Here is a 24405-nt window from a genome sequence, read left to right as displayed (position 1 = left end):
TTCGAAATACTTTAAAATCTCCTAATCTACAAACTACTAAACACTAAACATAGAGATTCTTTATAGGAGTATCTTCTTACAAAGAGAGAAGACAGGTTTCATGCAGGTAAATATATATAGTACTATCACTAAAAGTATATACTGTGGTAAGATACCACACCTATAACTATTTCTGTGATGGTTTAATCCACTCCGTTTATGGGGAAAGATAGATGCATATCTAATATTATGTTAAAGACTAAACTAGAAACAAAAACTATAAATACGCAAAAAAATATATAAGATTGTAACGTATCTGTCTCACTAACTCGCTTTCCTTTGTCTTTCTTGTTTAATGTTCTCTATAGTGCAGAATCCGGCCGCGAGATTACTACGCATATCAAAATATGTTATTATTTCTAATCAATGAGAATAAATTTCAAATAAGATCAAAAACAGCAATAAGAAATATAAATTATAAAGAATTAGCTTTAATTTGATATTTCAATTATGTATATACGTCTTTAATCAATAAAACTGGTAACCATTAATAAAATATGTAATTAAATCAATTTTATTAAAAACTAAATTATAGTAATAAACTTGCAGCCGAATGTCAGACTGTTATAACGAACTGTCAATGTTATGACTATAATCAAAATGGCCACAGTAGTTTATATCTAAAATCATCACAATTTCATATAATTTATATATATTACTACTGACAATAGTAGTGTAAGTAAATAATTAACAATATTATAATTTTTATTTCATTTTTCTTTCACAACTTATAATTTTACAATGCATTAAACTTTATTGTATAATTGAATATTTTCATGTTCTTTGGTAATTATTTTAATTACTTTTGCGTCTACTAAATGCAATTGAGTCAATTACTGAAATATTTGCCACATCACTCATACTTGCCCACTTTTACCATTACAAACCTACTAACAAACCCACTTTCACATTTAATGTTTTGATTACTTTGGTCAAAATAATAAATAAGAGGACAAAACCGTTCCACAATAAAATTAAGTTAAATAGACGTTTGGCATTTTAGAGAACTATTATAAACATTGTAAAATATAAATTAAATGGGTAATATTGTTCGTTAAATAAAATATTTAATTCATAAGACAGCTAAAGACAAATTCCTATGTTGACTAGTCAAATAAGTGGCCATCAAATACCTTATTATCGAAGCGTAAGTGTCAGTGTTTCCTGTAAAAGATCAATGAATCGAATAACGGCTTAATCGAAGTGGCTATGTCTCCTGGTGCTGGGCTTCCTACGCGGCGGCGGATGACGAATGGGCTGTGGTTGGTTCTGGTAATACAATGCAGTAATCAGTACGCCAGTGCTGAGCAAGGTAGAAATGGTAAAGTTCGCCATGAGCTTGAAGTCAGCCGAGTCCAGGTAAACTGTGAAGATACGGGCTGCAAAATTGTAATGCTCCATTATAGAAAAACATTTAAATCTATGGCAGTGACAAAGCAATAATATAATTGGTGTAAGCACCCATTTTTCGAGATTTCGTTAAGTTATGTCTCTAAATATCCTATACAGGAGTGAACATGGCGCCAAGTAAAGACGAAATGCTTGTAAGCATGGTAAGGTATTTAGTACTTACCATGTCCTACGTAAAAATGTACAAACGTTACCACTTACATCACCATCATCATTTCAGCCAATAGCAATGCACTGCTAACTGCTATTAGGAACGGTGTTACGCTACCCGCAATCGGTGACATCCCGCAGAACATTTCATCTTCATGAGCTTAGTTATGACTTAATAAAAAAAACTATATTTCTATCAAAACTTAACCTTGCTATACAAAACAATCCATAACGCGACTACGCTATTTTTTTAGATAGCACATAGCTAGACTGTCTCTCATTTTATTCCAATCATCACTTGAAAATTCATTAAGATCCATTTAACAGTTTAGTCATGAAAAGGTAACAAACAAGCAATTATATTATTGGTATGGATGATTATTACCAAAGTTGGAGGAAATAGAAATCATCCATGTCGTCAGGGAAACAGCATCAGCATTACCAGCCTTTACGATTCCATAAATATATGTAACTTTAGCAAATCCACTCAACGGAGTACAGAAAGGCTGAAAATAAACGTAGTTCATGTAAAATGTGCCTTAGTATGTAGAAAAATGAATACATATCATATAATTGGCAATTAATAATATGCTCATTTTTTCAAATTTCGATTGATTCCAGCGGACTAACATTTACGTCACAAAGGCAAAATAATTATCTTAATATTGCAGATTATTTATAAATGCATGATATTATTATAGTAGTACTGCTATTATACTAAACTAGCGGTTTTCCTTTAGATGTACTATTTTAAATAACATTCAAATACAACATCACTGTACAGGATACTACTGTTGCCCATAAGTAGGCACTATACCAATAAATAGTATTATATCGGTATTAGGGTAGATAAAAACATACCAGTAAATAGTTGAGTATTTCCTTCGGAATTAAACCAATCATGAAAGCAGCCACTAAAGAGAAATAGATCATAGCAACAACGGGTACGATGGACAGATGAAGCATCCTCTTATATTTCAACACATAGTAAAACATTATATAGACTTGCATAAGAATTATAGGATACTCCAAATACGTGATGACACCATATTCGTTGGTATAGTTGTAAAGAGATACTATGGTGAAGCTGAAAAAAAAATAGGCATCTTAAGAATCAGTGTTATTCTTGTAGTAGTTACGACTGATTTAGTTTATAGTATAATTTCAACAGTATGAAACTAGCTTAAATTTTATGATTTAAAGTTCTAAAACTTTCAAAGGGAGTTCTAAAGAGAGGCAGCCATATTTATAGACTAAATTCAAATTCAGAATTGCAGCATTCTTTTCAACGGCTTCTGTGGTCTGGTGCACCGCCTTGGTGGTTGAGGTGGAGGGTTAGTTTCCTAGTGTGGTACAAACATTTTTTAATTTATGAGTATAATTGCTTGTACCGATCTGTATATTTTCTATGTATATGTAGGTATTTTTAAAAATTGTATCTATGTATATATATATATATCTGTTGTCTAAAACCCATAAAACAAGCTCTGCTTAGCTTGTAATTAGAAAACGCTGTGTGAATTATCCTGAGATATTATTATACTCAATTCTGTGTATTTTCTGCAGGAAAATACTAGGTTGCTACATATCTGATAAGTAACGTGCATGAAAATAAACAGATACCAAATGTATCATATATGTATATAAGCTTATTTTAGTGCTACTATATTATACACATATTGATTACCTTATCTAGATTGTGTTTAATAAACTAACTAATAAAATGCAGACAATGTTGATTTTGTTATATGTAAGGTGCATGAAACTAATTTTGTTTTATTACAATGTGTACTTCAACTTGGAATAACAAAAATAATTTAAATGATATTTTTGTAAATTACTTCAAATTTATAAATATATTGTAAATTGTGAAATTACAAATGGTGTGAAATTTTAGGCACAGTCAAAGGGCAAATCAAGAGTTATTTATGTAGCCTATATATGTATGCCCTCTCTATCTGTGTCACAAAATTAATGCTGTTAAAGGAGTATTCTTTCGGTAATGGAAACAAAGACCAATAATATTATTCCTAAGGATGGTGGTAGGTTCCAAACAAGATTATGTAATTTCACCGACTTGAGGTTATGGCAAGTGTTGCATTCTCTATAAAATGAACAATGGATAGCGTTTCTCGCTACCCTACATTATTTATTACAAAATCTGAGGCAGAAACTTCAATGTAGGTTCCTAACTGAAGTAATAAATGTACCAACCCAGTCATCTCCATCATCATCGCCTGTATGTATATTCCATCTGCCGATCTTTTCTCCTTGATGTACAGTATCTGTGGCACTTTAATAAAGGTACATAGAAGAATAATTAAAGTGCTGCATAAGTTGGCAATTATGTACACCACGGTGTTCACATCCATAACGAATCTGGAATTAGAAAAACAGTCTTCGATTTTTATTTAGTTTTGATTATCAAATTGATTACAAAAGTAATATGTACATAAATAAATGTACCAGTTGTGAAGTATGTCCTATATGAAAATATATTTCTTAAATTAATGTGTCAAATATAAGGATAATATTGTATAGAACTTAGAAATATTTATTTTATTTCAGAATATAAGATTGTATAAATGTTTTTAAGTGTATATCTGATGGAAGCATCTGATATTTTTTTCAAATTGAATACAAGGGTTAATTCCACCATTTTTATTACTGTCAAATGTTGTGGGCGCTTTTGTTTAGGGCAGCGTAAATGAATATGAGTAAATGAGAAGTTAAGGTTCATGTTTTGACCCGCAGATGGCACCATGAATAGTGTATTGCAATGTACAGGATGATTGAAAAATATGAGGAATAGCAATAGCAAACTAACATGGGTAATGTAATATTGTGTTAATGAGATTGTGAGAGTAGTTGTGAGAATAAATCTCATTTTACAATATATCTTAATGTTAAAATTAATTACATTATATTCAGATGTTTAGCCATGAAAACGTAACAAACAAGCACACTTTCACGTTTACTTACTAGTATTCAAAAAGATTATTGACATGTTTAGCATAAACAATCAACATTTTATCTATAATCTTACTAATACCCCCCTAAAAGACTTGATATGAAATTAGATTATAACAATTACTGTTTTATGATACAAATGGAATTTTTAATATCAATATAACAAATTGTAGTTAATTTCTGCCCAAATTAAGTTTTATTACCTATGGAGTACCCATACTTTTAGAAATTATAGATATAGAGGCATAACATTTAACTTCAGAATGGCAATGTTTGAGTAAACCACCATTAACAGTTAGTAATTACCATAGGGTATGCTTTGGATTACTTGATTCTATAACTGCACTATATATATATATATATTATATGATAAAAGTTAACTAATTTTATAGTAAATTACCATGATTTCAAATATTTGTTAGTCAATATGAGATTTTTTTACACTAGTAGTTTAGTGTTAAGCTTATGGTTCACCTGAAGGTTGTTTTTTAAGGATGATAATATCATAATGGCAAATTCCTCCTGCCTGCGCTAACAGTACACTAGCTAGGCAGCAGTGTAGGATGGAAAAATGAGCATGAGGTCAGGTCAGTTAGCACATTGTGGCAAATTCACTAGGAATTTTTAGTTGACAATGTTCGCCTGTATACTTGAAGAACATCACAAAAGTGACATATAATCCACGGAAACCTATTACACAGCTTACTTTGAAAGATATGTTTTATGCCAAAGGAGAGGTAGGGCTTTAAAATTACAGGACAAGAAGCGTGATATAAATATGGCAATGCATGAGTGGCATTGCAGGCATCACATATGTGGTGTCCATAGTACTTTATTATTCATGTTTATAGGTGAATTTACCCACTTGCCATCAGGTGCGTAACTTACTTTCCATCCCAATTACATAAAAATAATACCATTTACGACCCTCGCTTTCAGAATATCTAGATTCTTAGGTTCATACTTTTTTGAAAATAATTAATACACAATTAGACATTATAAAATGTAAGACACATTTTCTCTATTTTTCATTATTCAAATATGTGTTATACAATTAAACAATTTGTTATGAGAAATTTATGGCAAAAGTAAACTAAATATCCATATCCGAGTATAAAATTTACCTACCTCTATATCAACGCAATGTCGACTGAAAGGTTAAGTAATTGAATAAAAATCGTGGTCTAAATTAAATATACGTCCACTGGGGTCTTCTGACGATCAATTTGTGCCGCCAATTCGCCACATGATATAGCGCGAAGGTCACTAGCATACGTCGGCCTGCAGCCAAACGCTGCACCTCGGTACTCGATGATTAATGTCAGAAAATAAAATTAATATACCCAATGTACACTCCATTCAGACAATGGAGAAGGATAAAAGATTAATTATTTATATGGAGCTGATAGAATCACGGTGTTTTTATTTCAATAGTAGCCATAGTTGGCATTTTATGTTGCACTTTTTTCTTTTTTGTTCAAATGTTATTGATTTCCTTAGGGTTTACGGACTAGGGATGTCGACATTCATCGACGTTTAGTGGGAAATATAAATGTTGTATACCCAACAATATCGATACACAGAAGTAAGCGACTCGCCGATAACATGACATCGATGTTTCTAATACCGATCTCCCGTAATGTTTTCTTACCATCGATATTTGAATTTACTCGATGTTTGACATACGACTGTGGGATGGGCAACAAATTAGGAAATTATTTTTTATTAATAATTACAACAACAAGAATTAGTTAAATTTAACATTATACTTAATAATTTTAAGTTTATACTTATATATAATAATTGACAATTATGTCTATGCATAAATAGCTATCAGATTAAACTAATGAATAGTAATTTCTTAAATTCGTTCAAACAAAATTCTATGACATTTATTTCATTCACTCACTCTCAATGCTACCTCTTTTGTTGTTTATAGGTAGTAATATTGAAAAATCACTGTACTAATACAATGACATTAAGGTTAATAAACTTACTGCGATTGACTTGAAAATTATATTAGTTGTTTGTATAATGTAGTCAATATTTAAAATATATATAAGTAGTATGTGTATTCTGATTAAACATCAAAACTTACATTGATTAAACAAAAATCGATGTTGAGTCGAAAAATCTCGATGTTGGAGCGAATATAAGTATCGATGTATTTATTTAATGGACACCTCAAATAAGAATATGACATGACATATGACAGTTAGAGTACAAAATGGCAGATTGTGACAATTCATATTGGCAACATTTTAATGTTGCCAATATGAATTATTTTTAATTGTAAATGAAAGTTTTTAGCCATATTATTGCTAGTCAATAAAATTATTAATAAAAACATTACTGCTATTAATTATGTTATGAAAAGAACTGCTACCAATACCAATACACAATGACTACATCTCTTCGAAACCAGTTATAAAGTTATATTTATTATGAAATAGGTATTTAAAATCTCTTCAGCAAACTAAATATTTGATACAGCGATAGATTCGCATTATAGTTTCGAAATTTCTGTACTCCATTTTTGACTGATCTGTTAGTTGAAAATCTTGTTGAAGATTGATGTTCTAATTCGCTACAATACGTCTTTTAATTATTTAGAGAAATTATGAAAATCGTATAATTGTTTTTATAGACATTGCAAAGACTGACATAAATGAAAGCCTTAATGTTATTTAATAATAGTATTTTATTTATTTAAATATAATATATGAAAGTGCATTCCAGACAGGTAAAACTATTGAATATCGATCCACCTTTGTGTCCTACAGAAAAAGGTTCCATTTAAACTAGGTATAGTGAATGATAACAGAAAAAAAGATTTTTATTTAGGTATATATAATTACGCATAGTTATTACATTCATACATGGATAAGGTATACTGCCATGAAAATCTATTTTTTAAATCTGAGATAACTGAGGCGTTGGCGTTTCGACGCGGCGATGTTGTCTTTGTTCTAGACTAGATGTCACTAGCAACAAATAGCTTCCTATATTTTTCACATAACTGCATCGTATTCCTTTTTATTAATTACTAGTTTCAAGAAACTTCAAAAAATTTTTATTATCTGATTTTTTCATCCAAATATTTCTTAGGTACGAGTTTCAGAAAATTCCTTTCATAACCATACAAACACCAACCGGATAATTACAATTAGATACATTATTTTTATACCAATCAGAGTATTTTTTACGCTATTTGTATTTTATTTAAGTATAATTCAACCAAAATTTTAATACTGCTAATGGTTAGGTACTTAAAAAAATAATCATTGTCACTATAAAACCATAACTTCACATTCATAATTTATATCATGCATACAAACTGGTATCAGATATTTGATTAGTAGCTTACCCTGAGCCTGCACCCTTCCATTTTGTTTTATTTAACACTTCCTTTGTTAATTTTTCTTCCGACATCACTTCCGGATGCACGAACAAACGCAGCAATTAAATATGTGAACAGAAAAAATAATAGGTATCTTTACTAATATTCATTTACTCAATAGATTAAAACTGGATATTTATTGAGAATTTAATTATATAATAAGCAATCAATAAAGCTAACGTTGCTATATTGAGCGACATTAATTATTTCCTAAGCGGACTTACCTGCTCGAGTGGTGTATCCGTCCGATAGAATTGGAAACAAAGATGTTCTTGTTATCCCCAAGCAACGCCGTCGATACCTATATAAGTACCTAGGCTGTCGCCTCCTATTTGCTCATAGATCTATACTAGCTATAATATCTACTAGCGTCTGCCAGCTCGAATAATCAGAGTCGGCGTCATCCCGCCGCCTTTTTGTCGCCTCACAGACCCGAAATTCGTACGACACCCTGCGCAGTACCAAGTAACTCGCCTACAGCGCATCCCCAACGCCAACCCCTTCACTTAGTAACAGAACGGATTCTACCACACAAATAACGAAATATGTTTTATTTCGGTAGAATCCGCAGGTGGAAACACATTATGCTCGCGATGTGGAAATTTCGATAAATTTTAATACTGTTAGTCGTTTGTTAAAAAATATTGTGGTGTCTTATTAGACATTTTCGATATTTTTACTACTTTTATCAGCAATTTTCTAATTTGTGTTTAATTATCTTCGATAAGAACATAGTATTTTTTAGTTTCTATAAAATACCGCTTATAGTTGTTCCGGCTTTGTTTTGCTCTGAAGGTAAGTAAAAATTAAGTTTCTAAAGTTGTTTAATTTGTAATTTCTTGATGCAATATTATTAACAAAATTATTTGAAGTATCTACCTACTCATTTTTTTAGTTTCCTATCATCTATCATAATGTTAGTATTGTTTAGGTAATGTTTATTTATTTAAATAGAAAGGGAGTTACATTTTCTTAGAAATAAAACTATTACTTATTTTTACATTATTACAAAGTTTGTAATATATTCTCTAATACTATTTATCTTATAAACTTTAAACTAAATTATATTTTTTAATCTTAAAAAAGTTCCTGTAGATACTCTTTTGCTCTTATTTTTTGTGACTATTTTCAAACTAAAAATAATACGTAAGCGTAATAATACGTACGTATAATTTAAAATAATTTATTTCTCAAAATGTGGTTGTTATATACTATGTATTTTTGTTTATAAATTTGATATCTTTGTTTCTTTTCCTACGTATTGATAATTTTCTTATAAAATTTATCACAATTGATTCAGACGTAAATATCTTAAAAATCAAGCAGCCAGATTACAGCGGTATAGGATAAGATTGCAAAATGTAATGTTTTATTATAGATATTATAGTTTGTTACAATAAATGGTTATGGGGTACCTACTTAATGTAAAATAGTTACGTTATCCTGTTGTGCATGAGTTTTAGTATGAAACTTTATTACTTATTTACTAAGCAATCATTTCGGATGATCGTTCGCTGTGAACATCTGGTGGATTTAACCGTCGTCTACGTCATCGCGTCATAAACTCGAACATTAAAAAGTATAAAGCGATTTCTGTTTTATTGGAATACATAATGCAAGCAATTTTCAATCTTAATACATGGAAATATAGATATTGAGTTTGCGTTAGTTTAAAAAAGAATTGTGTGGAAGAACGCAATGAAACTTTTCACCAAAACTTTTAGTTCGTGTCTAAAATTCGTGTTAGTGGTTCATATTACAAATTGTAAGGTACAAAATTGCATTGTCTTTATGTACACCTATAGTAATATCCTAATCATAATTTAAACTTTAGTTAACCATTGTCGTCAATATTACTATGTAATATTATGTTATCTGATATATTACTAGGTAAGGTAGGTATTACTTTTCTATGTAGACCGACATTTAAAAAAAATATTTTTTGAGGCGAGTTCTTCTGCTTTTTGGGTTATAAAATAAACCCTACGTCTTTCCTTGTGATAAAATTTATCTCTACCGTAAATTTAATTAAAGCTCATTCGGCCGTTTAGTCGTCAAAAGGTTCCGAATAATACAGAGGGTTACCAGTAATGTGGTCTGGTGGACCCACTACTACTAGGTAATGTACAATATCAGGCCGACCTCCATGCGGCCCAATGTGGTTGATCCTAGTGCATTTGTCACAATGAGCCAATGGACCTGACTACTTCATCCTCTTACCAATCAAGTTTTCTCTGGTGTCCTCCAAGCGTATACCGTTATGGCATGCAAATGTTCCGATCCATCAATGTCCTATAATATCCATACTTGCTATAATATCCATACTCCATATTAATAAATCTATTTATTTGTCCGTCTGACTGTTTGTTTGTCTCTCTGACTGTTTGCTGTCTATCTGTTCGTTTGTCTCTCTGTCTGTTTGTCTGTCTATCTGTCTGTTTGTTTGTCTATCTGTCTATTTGTTTGTCCCTCTGTCTGTTGGTTTATCTGTCTGCTTGTTTGCCTATCTGATTGTTTGTTTGTTTCTCTGACTGTTTGCTGTCTGTGTGTCCGTTTGTCTCTCTGACTGTTTGTTGCTTGCCTGTCTGTCTATCTGTGTGTTTTATTTCTTTATGGATATTGATGAAACGGAACATTTGCATGCCATAACGGCATACGCTTGGAGGACACCAGAGAAAACCTGATCAGTAAGAGGATGAAGTAGTCAGGTCCATTGGCTCATTGTGACAAATGCACTAGGATTTACCACATTGGTTACTTGGTAATGGGGGCCCCATGGAGGTCGGCCTGATATTGTACATTACTTACTAGTACCAGACCACATTACTAATAATGCCTACCCCCTCTGTATTGTTCGGATATCAATATTATCTATAGATATTAATTAAAATAAAATTCCAGTCCCGTCAAATTAAATCAAACCATCCCAATCATGTCAATTTTGAAACAAAGAGAAACTCATAATAATCAAGGCATTTATTTAGGAGCTGCAGTTACACAGACAAACAGAAAATCAGACACGTCAAACTCATAATACTCCTGTTTTTACATCGGCCGATATTGTATGACGAGTGAAGTGAATATCAGTCAAAAAGGGAAATATAAAAATATATACATGAAAATGTTTTTATTCATTTTTTAGAGCAGTTAGGTATGCAAGAGCAGACTCGTTCGAACAGCTTTTCTGTGATATTAATATTATCGAATAATTTTATGCAACGTAACGGTTTTTTTATTCTCTCAGGAAAATCTACCAAGAGCATAAGGAGAGAGCTGCAGAGACAGGAGAAGCAAGATCCATTATGCGTAACCGAAGTAATTGTTTATATTACATGTTCAAAATTAAATAGATTTTACTTAAATCTATCTATAACACGCGACCTCCACGGCTACTTCTATAAAAGGCATCTTAAGTCCGTCCTGGTCATACTTTATATTTTTAAGATCTGTTCAGCCGTGTAGGCTATCTTAAATGGAATCTTAAATGTTGTGAAAAAATAACAAACACTTTTGTATTTACAATACTAGTTTTTATTTTTATTAATTATTATTATTTATATAACAAAAAATAGATATTCTGTGTTAATGAGCTGGCAAAAACAAAATTTTGTAAATAGCTTCCCATGTGAAATACAGTCTATATTACTAGCTAATAAATTATATAGGTTTTTATAGTATCCTTCCAAGTATACAAATTTTATAAAATGATTCAGTCCTTTTTAGTTCATCTATTACAAACGATCAAATCTTTTCTCTTTATAATATAGTACAAATTAGAAAACAAATATGGTATGGTGTACCCGCCGACATCAGTGGAGGATATAGGTGATGATGAAGCCAGGTCATGCAGTCCTTCGTTGTCAATTTCCCAGGAATTAACCGGTATGGTTTCAAGTGGGACCGCGTGGAGTTCAACAAGACATGACGTTGCTAATTCACATTACGAATAATCCCTTCCCCCAATACAATACAGATATATAGTTGTAGATAGTACATAAAATACCCTAGTTCTAGTACAAGTACCTATCTGTACCAATTATTCTTCACCACGGAATATTCAAATAAGACAAGCCGGTTCGCGTACCTAATCACTTTTGCCGAGTTAACACTCGGGAAATCTAGGTTGGTACGTGCTTTATATGATATTTAACCGGGACAAAAGAAATTGCTATGAAAGATTTTATAAAACCGCAGATACTCGTAGGCGCGCCACATCTATTTTATTTTTCAATTATATAAACCGATCGTGCCGGTTCATAGTTTTCTAGTATTGCTATACAATATAATATTTAGGTGGTGAGTGCGAATAAAAAAAAGATAAGATTAACTTCTAATGATACAAATGCGTATCTAAGTGAGTTTATTTGTTACTTTACACTTTGGCATAATAATATGCTTGCATAGTCTTAAATTGAGAAGAACATTCGCCTATTAGGTATTTCCCTATCAGAATCAGTTTTATCATGGTCTCAGTCATGTGCGTGGGAACCTCAGTCTCACCCATTCCAGCCAAGCAGCGTGGCGTGTCATATTCTTCTGGAATGGCAACTCATGAGCTTTATTACCGGCGTTATATGACAATGTGATATCCGTAGGGCTATCCATGTATATAGGGGATGGTTATCACCTACCATCAAACTCAAATTCAAAATTTATCTTTCAATCTCTTGTGTCATAATTTAAAAGAATTTCAACTGGTACAATTTTTTAATTTTATTATAAAATTTTTTGTCTATTTCAATATTATTTAAAAAAATGTTTATACACGTACCAAGTCATAAGCCCCAATTAGTCATAGGTAGTATATATATAATTGCTTTTTAATAGATGCAAATGTGTTGTGTGAATGTGATGAAGGTGGTAGGTACACACGCTGTTGATACAGTAGTGGCTGCTGAACTCTGATGAGTAAACCCATCAAGACGAATTCACAAGGTGGTGTTCAGGAGGACCGCGTAGAGAATGATCTGATGGTGCAATGGTAATCACTTATCCTCATTGCAAATAATTCCTTCCCCCCATATAATAATTTTAATGTAGCAGGCGCCATGCATGGGCTAGGCACTATGTTCAACGGGACCCGGTACTCTCCGGTGACCCTGAGTCATGAGTGGCCAACCCTCAGCCGGCTTCTCTTTATGGTGATCTCTTCATGCCTCGGCACCACTATCAACGGATTTTTCGTTGCCGCCTTCTTCGTTGAACATACCCTGAACAAAATTGGTACGTACAATTTCATTTTACCTAAATAGGTTGAACAGTTACTTTACTTTATTACCTTTTTTTAATTTGACGCGGACGTTGCTACTACATACATACATACAGAAAAGAGTATTTTAAAATATTTTTAACATGCCTTTGTTTGTTGTCGCTATCGGAATTCACTCGACATTTTATTGCACATACCACGTTCAGCTCATCGGCATGTTTACATGGAATACACATTCTGCTGCACTATACGGAGTTTACATACCCCGTAACTAGGGCAATAGTTAAAAAGCTTTTTTAGTAACTATTTTGATAAACTCTATGGCTTACTTTACGATATTTGGATAATTATATAACTTTAGATCAGTATAATATAAAATCTTAATATACATAAATATTACATTTCGTTTAATTCTTATAAAACGTGAATGAAGGGCGTAACTTTATTGTTTCTAAACTTGAAGAGTTACTGGCACGGGAGAAATCATAGATGACTAGTCATCTATGATATCTAGATAGATATTAACACCAACTAATGGTGTTAATAAAAATATTTTCTTCTTTTTATGGCACATGCAGAAACATTATAGAGTTCCTTACCTGAAGTAAAGTGATAGGTACAATGATACCATAATTTCGTGATTACTGAAAACAAAGCTGTTATTCATCCATTACTTTTCAAGAGCATGATTTTTAGTTAACTTATATTTAATAAATATTCTTACAGTCTGGCATTCCAGTTTCCAATTTATCAATTGTAGAAATTGAGATATTGTATAAATTAAAAGGTATATAAAAACGTTGAAACACTTACGTTGTGGACAAAAATAGAATTTGTGAAGCGGGTTTGCTATCTATTAATTGATATCTATATCGTTTTACATATTCTATTTTATATACCCGCTTTTGAAATATTATTCCTAGTGTTCAAACTTAATATAGTAGCTGTCTATTTGCAATTTATCAAAAGTTACAATGTTACGGCAACAGATGTTTATATTTATAGGCAATGTCTTCCTGGCATGCATCGGTATGTCTGATCTGATTGTGACAACGGGCGTGATGCCGGTTTCGGCTGTTGTCCTATTATCTGCCGGAGAATGGGACACCATACCTGTGTGTCACGTCTTACAGTTCCTCACGGAAGCTTCTACTTATAGCTACAGTTTGTTCTTTACGGTAAGTTATAATGTTAATAATAAAACTATAGAATTGATCTTTAAAAATAGGAAGAATGTAGTTGTTATTAAGAGAAATAACAACTACATTCTTCCTATTTTTACCATTTACCGAAACTTAATTGCAATGTTCCAATTAATTAATGAAATTTGATAATTGGTTTACGTATTATTAAACTTAGAGTTTTGAAATATTACAATTAGTATTACAAAACTCTAAGTTTCAAGCATATTTTCACAAAAACAACTTTTATTATACGCTATAACATATTCCAGAATGCAAGCTGTTGTGAAGAACTTTGTCAAATGTGTTAATATAGGTGTTCTTTCACAGCTCGTGGCTACAGAATCTTACTACAGACTCTGTCGTACAACAGCCGAATATGAAATGTTTATATCTATACGTATTGGCCTGGTAGCTATTGTGGTCTTCACCATCAGCTTCGTTACCGCCGGGATCGGTGTCTACCTCGGCCTCGATTATGATTACTGCCAACGCCGTCATTATGGGAACTTCTACTACAGAGTAACTACTACCGTGATCTTCCATGCTATTCCATGTTTGATAACGATGTTTGGTCTCATCTCCTCCTGCGTACAAGTGCGCAAGCGCTCCCGCGATCAGACCCACTACAAACGATCTCAGCAATACGAGAGGGACTTTTCGACCACCAATCTGAATGTTAGCGCCTACGTGCTCTATGTATTGTCATGGACACCCTACCTGGTCATTCTTCACGAATACCCTGACACCAACGATGACAAGTTCTATCATTGCGCATGGATTGCTGTTTGTCGTTCTGTCTTCTCGAGCTTCCTATACAGCTCTATGAATAGGAGTTTTAGACGCGCATTTGCTCATCTCTTTTACTATTGTTGCTGTAAGAGTACCCTGACAGGATCGTTCAGTAACCGTCATCGACGTGCCATTGAATACAAATCAACGACTGGCGATGTTAGGGTCCATATTATGCATCAGGCTGTTAACGCAAACAGCCCCCAGAGAGGTGCCTCTTCCTCACGCGAAACTCAAGAGTTATGATTCTGCTCTCGAGGCAAATAAATTTCTTCTAATAAAAATGTGTTCTATCTATTCTATGTTAACATATATTCAGTGTTATTCATTATACTTATGCAACAACAATTTTAGCAATTGAGACGTGCACAAATGTCAAGTATTATATTAAAATGTAACTGCCTAAATTATAAAGACTTCAATAGGAATTCACATTACTGAATCGCACAATTTTAATAATATAATAATTATAATCATAGTTTACATGCTTTAAAATACACTTTCCCTACTTTTGGGTTCTTTACAAATACTAATACATTCATTAAGCGAATTTATTTGAATGAATATATTCCTAGATAAATTGAAATATAAATTGCTGAGCGCTTTCTTATATGTAACCAAAATTTATTCTGAATCAAGAACTTGTCCACTTAACATTCTTTGTACATGGAGTATACTAATTAGTTATATGGAGTAAATTTTGGGTAAATAAGAATGGAATATTTCTAATGAGTAATCTAATAGATGTCAATACATCTGCTGATACCCAAAGACTGTGTAAGTATATATTTTTTATCATAATTCATAAAAGTTTACTACAATAGACTACACTTTACTAGACTATACTACACTATATGTATTATCATAGTTGGTAAATTTTAATGAATTATGATAAAGTTTTAATCATTATAAGTACCTATTCTTTTAATCTTAGAATATTCTATTTATATTTCATTGTTTAATATTCGTGAACCCCGATTTATGGATCTGATGATACATTCCAATGTTATTATTTAGGCATGAAAAACAAAAAAAAATATGTTAATCTCTATATGTTATTTATGTGTTTTTGCTTATTTAGTTATTAACGAATCACAATTGTAATTTCTAATGTAAGTATCGAATCGCTGATATATATCGACATCGATACCTGCTAATTATATGGATTGATGTATGAATATAAGTATTGTTTATGGTGCTTCTGAAAATTTAAGCACAAAAATAATTTTCTGCCAATTGTAAATGCATTTATATGCGAAACAGTGATTTTAATAGGAATTGTTAGTACATAAAATTGAGTAGGCCATGCCTTTTCTATTTTGCTTATATAAATGTTATAATTCTTTATATCGTAAGTGTATAAACGTTATATTTGATGTTGTGTCTATCTGGGTACTTATATTTTAGAAGTTTTTAAATATCTAAATTGTAACCAACATTTGTTAACTTAACTGGCACAAAATGATAGGTACGGAGGAAATTAATTAAATACCCTGAAATGATTTTTATACTAATTTATTAATAATATAATAGCTATGTTGGGGCCTTAGCCTTTTACCCATACATAATCACAAACAATATCAGTGCAACTAAAAATTGAATTTCTTATAGTCATATAAGTATCTTGTTAGTAATAAAATTCTTAGTAGTAAAAATATGCTTGAATATCGTCCTAAAGTGCATAATATCCATTTTTAATATAATACTAAATAAATTACCTACATATTAACTATTAAAATCTACTTTTTAGAATAATTGCATTATATAACCAAAGATACTGAATGAAGCAATAGGTGCAAGTTGTTAACTGCGTTGCGTTGCGTAGACAACATGTATTTAACATTAAAATTGATCAACAACACAATGGGTGCTGCTATAAAAAATAAAAGTAGTTTTTTAAACGTACCACAGTTGTATGTGTTCAGGTATAAAACATACAGTGGAAGTACACAAAATATTCAACTGTAGTCGGTTGATTATTTTCATAAATAATATGATATCAATGTTTTCTATTATTTAGTGTAGAAATCTTTATTAAATTTTCGTGGCTTTCTCGCATTATTTTTGATATGTTGTTATAAGAATAATAATTAAAGAAACGCTAAGGAATTGTAACAAGTTTATAGTGAGATTATAGTTAGCTAATAAATCAAGAGCTTACTCGATTATGCCAATGAATTTTGCCAATCAATATAGGAGCATTTGAAGAGAAAATTTATGGTCAGATATAATAATAAAAATAAGGCCAATCTGACACAATTATGATATTTTTGCTAAGATAATAGAGTTTTATATTTTTAAGAAAAAAACATATTAAATGAAAGTAAAATCAGAATTGTTGAATACGCTATTTTAAATGTCACTAAATGTTAAACTTTGTGAGAATTTTACAATGTTTAAAATAACTATTCGAGAAAATCGTAATTACTAAAAACATGTGGGTCTGATCCATTTCCATTGTTACCATAAATTATTGTTGAATTTATTATAGATACTAAGTCAAATATTTAAAAGCCTTCTTATCATATGATATTCTCGTCCATAACTATTGAAAAATAAAAAAAAAAATGAAAAAAAAAGATATATAAAATTTAAGTAAGATAGAGGTAAAAAGCTATATATCATACACTAATATTCACTATAATAGCATGCAAGACTATGTATACATTTTTAAACTTAGAGATATTGTTTATAAAAATATATATATTCATTTATATTATAGGTAGGTATCTATTGGTATCATTACATATGCATTTACTATGCTTTTTATTATTTTTTTCTATTGTACATAAATCTATTCGTATTCTGTAATAGTATAATTTTTATTATAAATTTAAATAATTTCACTTATAGACGTAGGCAAATTGGTAACTTGAGGACAATTTTAATGCCATAGAAGAACTTCCAATATTTCCATAGAATCTTGTAAGTACGTGTATAACTGTACCGTGCAAACTTGTCGTAGTATCTATGGTAGTTTAATGTACTTTTTTTAATTTATTTTAATGCAAAATGAAATAATTTTTATGGATTTATTAGGTAACAAATATTTGGTAAACTCTTTCCAAAATATTTGGTATACCCTATATTTTCATTTGTTATATGTATCTTGCTTTGTATCAATATATAATATGTACGTAAGCTTTAATAAAATTACTCTAAAAAAGGTAATATAACTTTATTCAAGCTTTTAATTACTTGAAGAACTTTATTTTATAATCATTTCGGTCTATTATACCTGGCAGAAGTAAAAACATTCTGTAGTAGGAGATTATTTAAATATTTCTGTTGATATTATCAATAGTGTTTTATATACATTTAATTATAATTTATCTATAGTTAAAGCCAATTAAATAAAAAAGTAATTAGTATATTAAAATACAAAAACATTTAAACGCCTTCGGAAACACAATAGCAATAAACATATCTAGCCACCTTGAACTGAAGTAACCAAAATATAGATATTTTCACGAAATAATCAATAATACTATATTATCAATGATCGTATGACGGCGTAGGCAGACAGAATCGAGTGCCAAATATCTCTATTTTCTAGCAATAAGTTACATTACAATACTATTCTAATTTATTGATATTTATTTTTTAATTTTAATACTGCGATCCCGTTAATCTCATTATTGCAACAAAAATATGTTAATTTAATGAAAAGTATTATTTTTCAATCACATTATACTAATTAAAATTATGTTACGAACCAATTAATAAATCTGATTACCTCTTAAGAAGTTGTATCAGGAATATTTATTTATCCATCTGGTAAATATAAAAATAATCTTCATGTAATATATTTATTAATTGCGTATTTTTGAAGCCAACATAGCTTATTGGGTATTAGTAGTTTTATTAATAAACAACATAAACAAGGTATCGTTATATTCTTCTACTTTACAGTTGAAGAGTATATGTAACGAATTTGAGATAAAGCAAAAACTTTCGATAAATAGTTTATTTTATATATTTAACAGTAGCATTGTATGCGTTTTACGTCCATTTGTTGCCGCACACATATACATCCATTCTTAATATTTCCGTCCTAGGGTCACCTTATTGGTTTAATAGGTTATTTAGTATTCAAAATATGCGCATTTTAAACGAATTTCAATTGACTTTCAATTTCCTATATACTTACAATATAAAATAGATACTTATACATATGCACATAATACGTAGGTGTTATAAAGTTGCACATTAATATACTCATAGATATTAAATACTTACTTAATATGATAATATACGTATTTCATGAAATTGATAACCTAATAGCAGCTTGGTAATGTCAAATTCATTTTATAAAGCTGTTTACACAATTTACCTTTGCTTGCTGAATTTATTACGCCTTCACACTTCGCCTGCAAATTTAAGTATAACATAGATACAAGCGTATAATGGAAGACTGTTATTGGAAATTATACATATATAATATATTTATTATATTGTAAACTAAGTAATTTCCATATAAATATTATTATTGGACCAGGATAATTATAATTGGCTATAAATTTTGTATTGTTAAAATTTAAAATTAAAACAATCCTTAGTCGCGTATTGGCAGAGTGATCATGTACAGTCGGCAATGTAAAATCATGATATTTTAGTTCTCGATGTTACAGAAGTTTTACTATTGTTTACCTACGTCGTTAATATAATATTACACTGCCGGTTATCTGCGATTATTCATGATTATTGACGATAGTACATGTATCGATGTTACAGCGACTGAATGCGACGAAAGACTGCGACCATTGTCGATAATATTTAATTCTCGAGGGTTCCCAATTTTGAAAAGAATTAAAAGTATTCTATACTTCATGTTAAATTAATTCAATAATACAGTCATTTCTGAAAAAAAGTCTGAAATAAATCGTTCTTATACAAGACTTTTATTTAAGTATAAATTTTAATTTAAATTTAATTTAAAAATTAAATCACTTTGTTTTATATTTAGTAAAAATATATATTGTTTTTTGTTTAGTATAATGAATGGAACCCTTGGGATAAGAATCCGACTGATATATACATGCCGGATTTTTGAAGTATTTTTAAAAGTCTGTCAAATTATTATTAAATAGAAAAATGTGAATCAAATCCAATCCGGACCACTACAATATTCACAACATACCTACCTATTTTTAGGCCTATAGGAATAATATATTGAGAGTTAGGAATTTCTTATGTAGTAAATGTTTGCAATAGATGTTATGGCGATAATCTCCTTTTATAGTACAGTCACATGTAATAATTAATAATACTTCATGCTATTATATAAATAAAAGTATACGAGTGACAATTACAAAAAATATTTCCATAAATAGTGCGAACATAAATAAAAAATGCATATTATTCCAAGTGACTGTACATGCAACTATAAATGTTATAAAATTAATAATAAATTTTAATCTCTTTAGTAGTTAATAAAACTGTATTACGCATATTTCAAATAGGTACTAATAAAAATAATTGTTCAAGCAATAATTACTACTCCCTTACTTAAAGATCACTAAACTTGAAATTCCATTATATATTTGACGGCTAATGTTTAACTATCAGAAATAAGCTAATATATCGCAAGAGAATAGATATGTTTAGTGATTTTTAAGTAAGAGGGTCATCTCAGATAGCATGTTACAGTATTCAGAATAGTATCAAGCACAGCTCTAAATAATGCCCTATGTACCTTACTATGTATATTATATTATATCCTAACGGATTCTATTAACTGTACTTATCTCACAATACAATATATACTGAGTGTCTAATACAAGCGTTTTTTATTTCTTTCCATATTTTAAGCGAAGTAGACTAAGTACATAGTGCTCTCAACCGAAACAAAGTAGATGAGACAAAGACGAAGAGGATGATGGAGGGACGACGGTAAGATATGGCAGTGAAATTACTGAGTATTCCTCTAGATTGGTACGCATGAGGCCTGCTAATGAGGTACATGAAATGGTGTCCGTGGTGCTATTCATGAATGAGAATATAAACGACTAGTTGACCCGCTCAACTTCGTCTACGTCACATTTCCCGTTTTACAACACTTTTCATTGCACCTCCTTTTATTTGCCGTAGTGTTGTTACATCTCCTGTATCCTGGATAAATGGGCTAAAACAATTCAACACTAAAACCAACTTTCAAAATCGGTTCTGTAGGTACAGAGATTACTCTTTATAATATTAGAATAGATTATCAGGTGGGCCGTAAGCTTATTGGCCATTTCCAATAAAATCAATGCTGTCAAAAAAACATGAATATAAAATCCTAAAACACCTACTGGTGTAGATTTTATATAGTCGCCTTTTTGCCAACAAGACACGAGAAATTAATGGTTATGTAACAATATAATTCTCATCGATTGCGGGAAGGAGATTATTAGTGAACCCATTGCTACAAATACATATACGATACCAGCTCGATCTCCACGAGGTCTCCGTAGAAACCATAGTGATTAACTCCTAGAAAGTTTGTTATGATGAGCTAAGAGACCAATCAATGAGCAACATAGGTGTTTTCTATACCTACTTCAGAAGTAAGGAACTTCTTAAATTATCTGTACAAATAATATGAAATAAATAAATTACTAAATTAATGAATTAATATCATCCTCCAGTGGTGGGGTGCCAGCGTATACCATTAGCAAGGCTAGTGTACTTTTTCATTATCATAAAAAAATCCTCAGGGTGAAAACTTAGTACTCATGCATACCACAGACATAGAATTTTGTGATATTCATGGTGCTGTCTATGTCTATGGATACAAATAACTGCTATTAAAATTGGCATCAGAGCGATACATCAAAGTATTAGCTATTTTATTCGTTTAAGAGACGTCAATTGTACTACAAAACACTTGTACTAAATAAAAATACTAACGAAATCTGTTACATTCGTTCAATTTGGTTAGAACCTAGTATTTAAACATAGAATTTTGTACATTGCCTTAATTTAGAATATTATTTATTTATGCTTTTGTTGATGACGATTTCGATTCCTCGCACGGCAGAAATACTTATTTGTATTGATGAATATGTCATATATTCATAAGTCTGTATGTATTTATAAAAATAATGTATCTAAGTATTTCTATCAGTTGTCTAGTACCCACAGCTTAGCTTGGTACTAGAAGGCGCAGTGTGGATTGTCCAGGATTATATAATTTTGACCAATTTATAAATAAATGCTTTAAAAGTATACAAAAAATACCTCAAAAATATCGTATTTATTCTAGGATCCTCATACGGTTGATATCCCTGCTAAAAAATTACAAGTGCAAAAATATGGCTCCTATATGAGGAGAATCTAGGACGGATTAATAAGGATAGACATTTATAAAAATAGTAGATGAATTTAAAAGACGTTTCAGAATAAATTTTAATCTACTTAATTTAGGAACTGGAATAATTTTATCGCATACGTCCGACTGTGCCATGAATAGCCTCGGCTTAATATGGAAGCTATTGTCAATTAGTGACCCGAGCAGATTTACAGTGCATTTAAAATGCAAACTGATAGGTGACAGTGCAGTGGTATGAGGTAGATTCGAAATAGAAATAAGATTTATTCGTATTTATAAGTATTTGACTTGTAATAGTTTTTTTTTTATCTATTTACTAGATAATTTGATGACTAGAGAATATTTTGTAGTCTTAGTACAAAGTTGACTGCAGAAACTGAGCACAGGTCAAGCTGCCAAGATTGCTTTGTAAGATCTGTTTTGATTGAAGAGTAAGGCAGATAAATTATACATTATTGGTATTATATTATCCTAGTTATTCTAGTACTTTATTTTTTTTCATACTACTGATGGCTATTATAAAAACTTTATAGAAAAATATAAATTGCAAAATATAAAAAATTATATAAATATAAATTGTTGATGTCTCTGCGGTCGGTACTGACGACTGCAATGTGCTACGGTGTCGCCGATACCGCCGTACCATCCCCGGTGGCCAGTCCTCCTTCATGTTAATGGGGACCCGGGCCACAAACATCTTGAAACTCGCGTTATGACTAGACTCAAGCTGCGTCTAAGTTGTCGTGCTCCTTGGTGGCATAGTGTAGACGGAATTGGTATATTATCGTGGTCAGTGTTGCAATATGCAACCATAAGTTGGGTCCGGTGGGTGTAGTGCCCCAGTGGTTCCGATTGGCTCTCTTCGTGCGCCTCTTCTTTTGTCACACGATAAAGCCATCATCGTCTCGGTTACCAGTAGTAACGCATCTGTTGTATTATGGATGTCACTTGATGATGAATTATGTAACTAGGGTGATAAATTACGTAGTGATATTTTACACGCAATATGATGTTGAGGTTTTTTTTATTCTATTTTTTTTAAATAGAGTATATCGTATTTTTTGTGTATGCGTATCTTTAGTAATTTTTCAATAAACAGTTTTAAAAAAATATTATGTTTCTGTTCAACTTTTATATTAGTTATTTTCCTTTCCTAAAATAAGCTGTCCACAAAGAAGATAATTAACGTATAGACAATGGCTGCTCATTTTAAATGTGGACAGCTAATGAATGATTTGTCATTAAAAATAATACTGTATTTTTAACTAGAGATTCTCTGAAGATCTCAGATTAACATGATTAGAGTTAAGAAGAATGTTATGGAGAAGGGAAAGCATATAGAGAGTAGGCTGGTGCTTTTTAAAATATATTCTATATACAAGTTTAGATGCTTACGATATGGTGTTAATACAAACTACCAAACAGCGAGTGAACAAGTCGGTCGTGGGCGTATGTATATCTCTGAATGCGTTCATCGACCATACTGAGAGTGTTATAAGGGCAAGCTCGCCTTATTATAGTATTATGAGTACATACAACAGACGTGGGGAAAGATGATGGATGTAAATCATGATAGGAGAGAAAATACAGAAAACAGAATTATAGAAATTTTTATAAGTTATTATTTAACTTACCGTCTTATTATTGATCACGTCTTTCAATTGAAAATTAAGACTGTAATTTCAACCGACTGAACTTGAATTTGGAATATATGAAAGGGGTGTTGCTGGCAGCTTGTCCACCATTCTTTTTATATTATATAGTATTTTTGATATCTGTTTTATATATGTCTACATTCCTGCTTCGCTGTGAGTTCCCTTTTGGGTAATATACAGGTTTATTACTGATATTCTGATTTCCAATAAAATAGTTGTTGTGTTCTCGCTCCAGTCACAAGGGGAATGACTGTATTTGGTAACAATCAGTTGGCTTATGTAGCTAG

The 24405-nt window shown here is 30.9% G+C and overlaps 2 protein-coding genes across 2 annotated transcripts; one reads left to right on the top strand and one right to left on the bottom strand.

Moving 5' to 3' along the window:
* Positions 1 to 766: 766 nt before the first annotated feature.
* Positions 767 to 8363, bottom strand: LOC131849288 (solute carrier family 66 member 3-like). Its single transcript, XM_059199326.1, has 6 exons — positions 8194 to 8363; positions 7937 to 8003; positions 3814 to 3978; positions 2461 to 2686; positions 1985 to 2105; positions 767 to 1418 (listed from the first exon to the last, which is right to left on the bottom strand). Exons 2-6 carry the CDS (start codon positions 7999 to 8001, stop codon positions 1234 to 1236), a joined length of 762 nt encoding a protein of 253 aa, XP_059055309.1. The 5' UTR covers positions 8002 to 8003; positions 8194 to 8363; the 3' UTR covers positions 767 to 1233.
* A 4654-nt stretch (positions 8364 to 13017) lies between these two features.
* On the top strand, positions 13018 to 15397 carry LOC131849356 (melatonin receptor type 1B-like). Its single transcript, XM_059199419.1, has 3 exons — positions 13018 to 13192; positions 14184 to 14356; positions 14690 to 15397. The coding sequence occupies exons 1-3, from the start codon at positions 13018 to 13020 to the stop codon at positions 15395 to 15397; spliced, it is 1056 nt and encodes a 351-aa protein (XP_059055402.1).
* The last annotated feature ends 9008 nt before the right edge of the window (positions 15398 to 24405 follow it).

This window comes from Achroia grisella, unplaced genomic scaffold (assembly GCF_030625045.1).
Source record: "Achroia grisella isolate CSIRO2021 unplaced genomic scaffold, CSIRO_AGI_Agris_v1 utg640, whole genome shotgun sequence".
Lineage (NCBI taxonomy): Eukaryota > Metazoa > Arthropoda > Insecta > Lepidoptera > Pyralidae > Achroia > Achroia grisella.
The sequence above is the reverse complement of the archived record's forward strand: the minus strand, read 5'-3'. Positions and strand labels throughout refer to the sequence as shown.

Bases quoted from the DNA above. Each gene is read 5' to 3' on its own strand.
- LOC131849288 (XM_059199326.1), bottom strand. From the start codon at position 8,001: ATGTCGGAAGAAAAATTAACAAAGGAAGTGTTAAATAAAACAAAATGG. The intron at 2,687-3,813 runs GTTGGTACATTT...TTTTTTTTTCAG, and splicing joins ATGATGATGGAGATGACTGG to CTTCACCATAGTATCTCTTT. The intron at 1,419-1,984 runs GTAATAATCATC...ACAATTTTGCAG, and splicing joins TTCTATTTCCTCCAACTTTG to CCCGTATCTTCACAGTTTAC.
- LOC131849356 (XM_059199419.1), top strand. From the start codon at position 13,018: ATGCATGGGCTAGGCACTATGTTCAACGGGACCCGGTACTCTCCGGTG. The intron at 13,193-14,183 runs GTACGTACAATT...TTATATTTATAG, and splicing joins ACATACCCTGAACAAAATTG to GCAATGTCTTCCTGGCATGC. The intron at 14,357-14,689 runs GTAAGTTATAAT...GTTCTTTCACAG, and splicing joins GCTACAGTTTGTTCTTTACG to CTCGTGGCTACAGAATCTTA.